The sequence below is a fragment of the Eimeria maxima genome, genomic scaffold (genome assembly GCF_000499605.1).
Source record: "Eimeria maxima Weybridge genomic scaffold, Emw_scaff160, whole genome shotgun sequence".
NCBI classification, from domain to species: Eukaryota; Apicomplexa; class Conoidasida; order Eucoccidiorida; family Eimeriidae; genus Eimeria; species Eimeria maxima.
In genome coordinates this window covers 5,001-6,563 of record NW_013563558.1, presented here as the reverse complement: position 1 = coordinate 6,563, position 1,563 = coordinate 5,001, and the positions used below count along the sequence as shown (strand labels likewise).

General features: G+C 46.5%; 1 protein-coding gene across 1 annotated transcript in view; it reads left to right on the top strand.

Annotated features, from left to right (window-relative positions):
• Positions 1 to 135: 135 nt before the first annotated feature.
• Positions 136 to 1,563, top strand: part of EMWEY_00018650 (hypothetical protein, conserved) — a gene marked incomplete at both ends in the record, with an annotated part of 6,367 nt that continues 4,939 nt past the window's right edge. The window contains 3 exons of the mRNA XM_013477656.1: positions 136 to 231; positions 572 to 792; positions 991 to 1,563. The exon at positions 991 to 1,563 is cut by the window's right edge and continues 945 nt beyond it. Coding sequence (XP_013333110.1) covers positions 136 to 231; positions 572 to 792; positions 991 to 1,563 — 890 coding nt within the window. The remainder of the gene's footprint in view (positions 232 to 571; positions 793 to 990) is intronic.

Genomic DNA, 1,563 nt, shown 5'->3' with positions numbered 1-1,563 from the left:
GCTAGCTAGCTAATTAATTAGCTAGCTAGCTAGCTAGCTAGTTATTAATAATAAAATAATTATATTAAATAAAAAAAAAAAAGAAGAAAAAGGAGACAAAAGATACACCGCAACGCCGCAGCCCCAAAGGCTACTATGGGGGGCCCGCCAGCAGCAGCAGCAACAGCAGCAGCAGCAGCAGCAACAGCAGCAGCAGCAGCAGCAGCAGCAATAGAAGAAGACAAGAAAATAGTAAAAATAAATTAAATTTAAATAAATAATTAATAAATATTTAATTAATTATTTATAAATATATTCCTGCTATGCAGACAAGACAACACACTCCTGCAGACTCAAACCCTAAACCCTAAACCCTAAACCCTAAACCCTAAACCCTAAACCCTAATTTTTTTGTTTCTTGATGTTAAGACATATTTACTAATTCTCTCTTCTCCTGTACCCTCTAAGGGGCCCCTTGGGGGTAGCAGCAGCACCGCAGCCTACTGCTGCTGCTGCTGCTGCAGCACAGCAGCTTGCTGCAGCAGCAGAGTGTTGCTGCTGCTGACGCCTCCGCCTTTGCTGCTGCTGACAGCGCACTATGGCTGCTTCTGAAGTCGACAAAGACGCAGCAGCAGCAGCAGCTGCTGCTGCTGCTGCTCCTGCAGGAGTTGCTGCAGCAAATGGTACAGATTCGTCGTCCGCAGCAGCAGCAGCAGCAGCAGCAGCAGCAGCAAGAGTACCGCCTCTCTCTGAAGCAGCAGCAGCAGCAGCAAAATCAACAAATGCCCTCAACTTTGTGCTGCAGGCTAGCAGGTAAATAAAATAAATAAATAAATAAATAAATAAATAAATAAATAAATAAATATAATTATTATTTATTTTATATATTTATTTATATAATTATATTTATTGCTGCTAATTTTGCTGCTTTTTCTGCTGCTGCACATGCTACTGCTGCTGTTGCTGCTGCTGCTGCTGTTGCTGCTGCTGCTGCTGCTGCTGCTGCTGCAGGAGCCAGAGTCTATCCAGTTTATCTGCAGAATTAGATAAGGGGGCGCTGCTGCTGCAGGAGGCGCTGCTGTCTCTTTTATACAGCAGCAAGAGCAGCATTGCTGCGCTGCAGGAGACACTTGTTGCTGCAGATAAAGATTTTGCTGCTCTTTGTGAGCAGCAGCAGCAAGCAGCAGCAGCAGCACAAGTACAGCAGCATTATAATGATCTATTATATACACGCAGCACCGTGCTGCTGCTGCTGCAGCAGAAGCAGCAAGCATTAAGGAGACAGCAGCAGAGCCGTCTCTGTCTTAGTAGTTATAATTGTCTCCTTAGTATTGCATGCACACTACGTTCGTCTCTTAATAGCAGCAGCAGCAGCAGCAGCAGCAGCAGCACAAGTGGCAGCAGCAGGGAGCAACAGACAGGGCTGCAGCAGCAGCAGGGAGCAGCAACTCCTGCTGCTGCTGCAGCTGCTGCTGTTGAGTCGTTGCTCCAAGAGCTGCAGCAGCTTATTCTACCACCAGATATGCAGCAACGCTGCAGCAGCAGCAGCAGCAGCAGCAGCAATAGCAGCAGCAGCAACAGCAG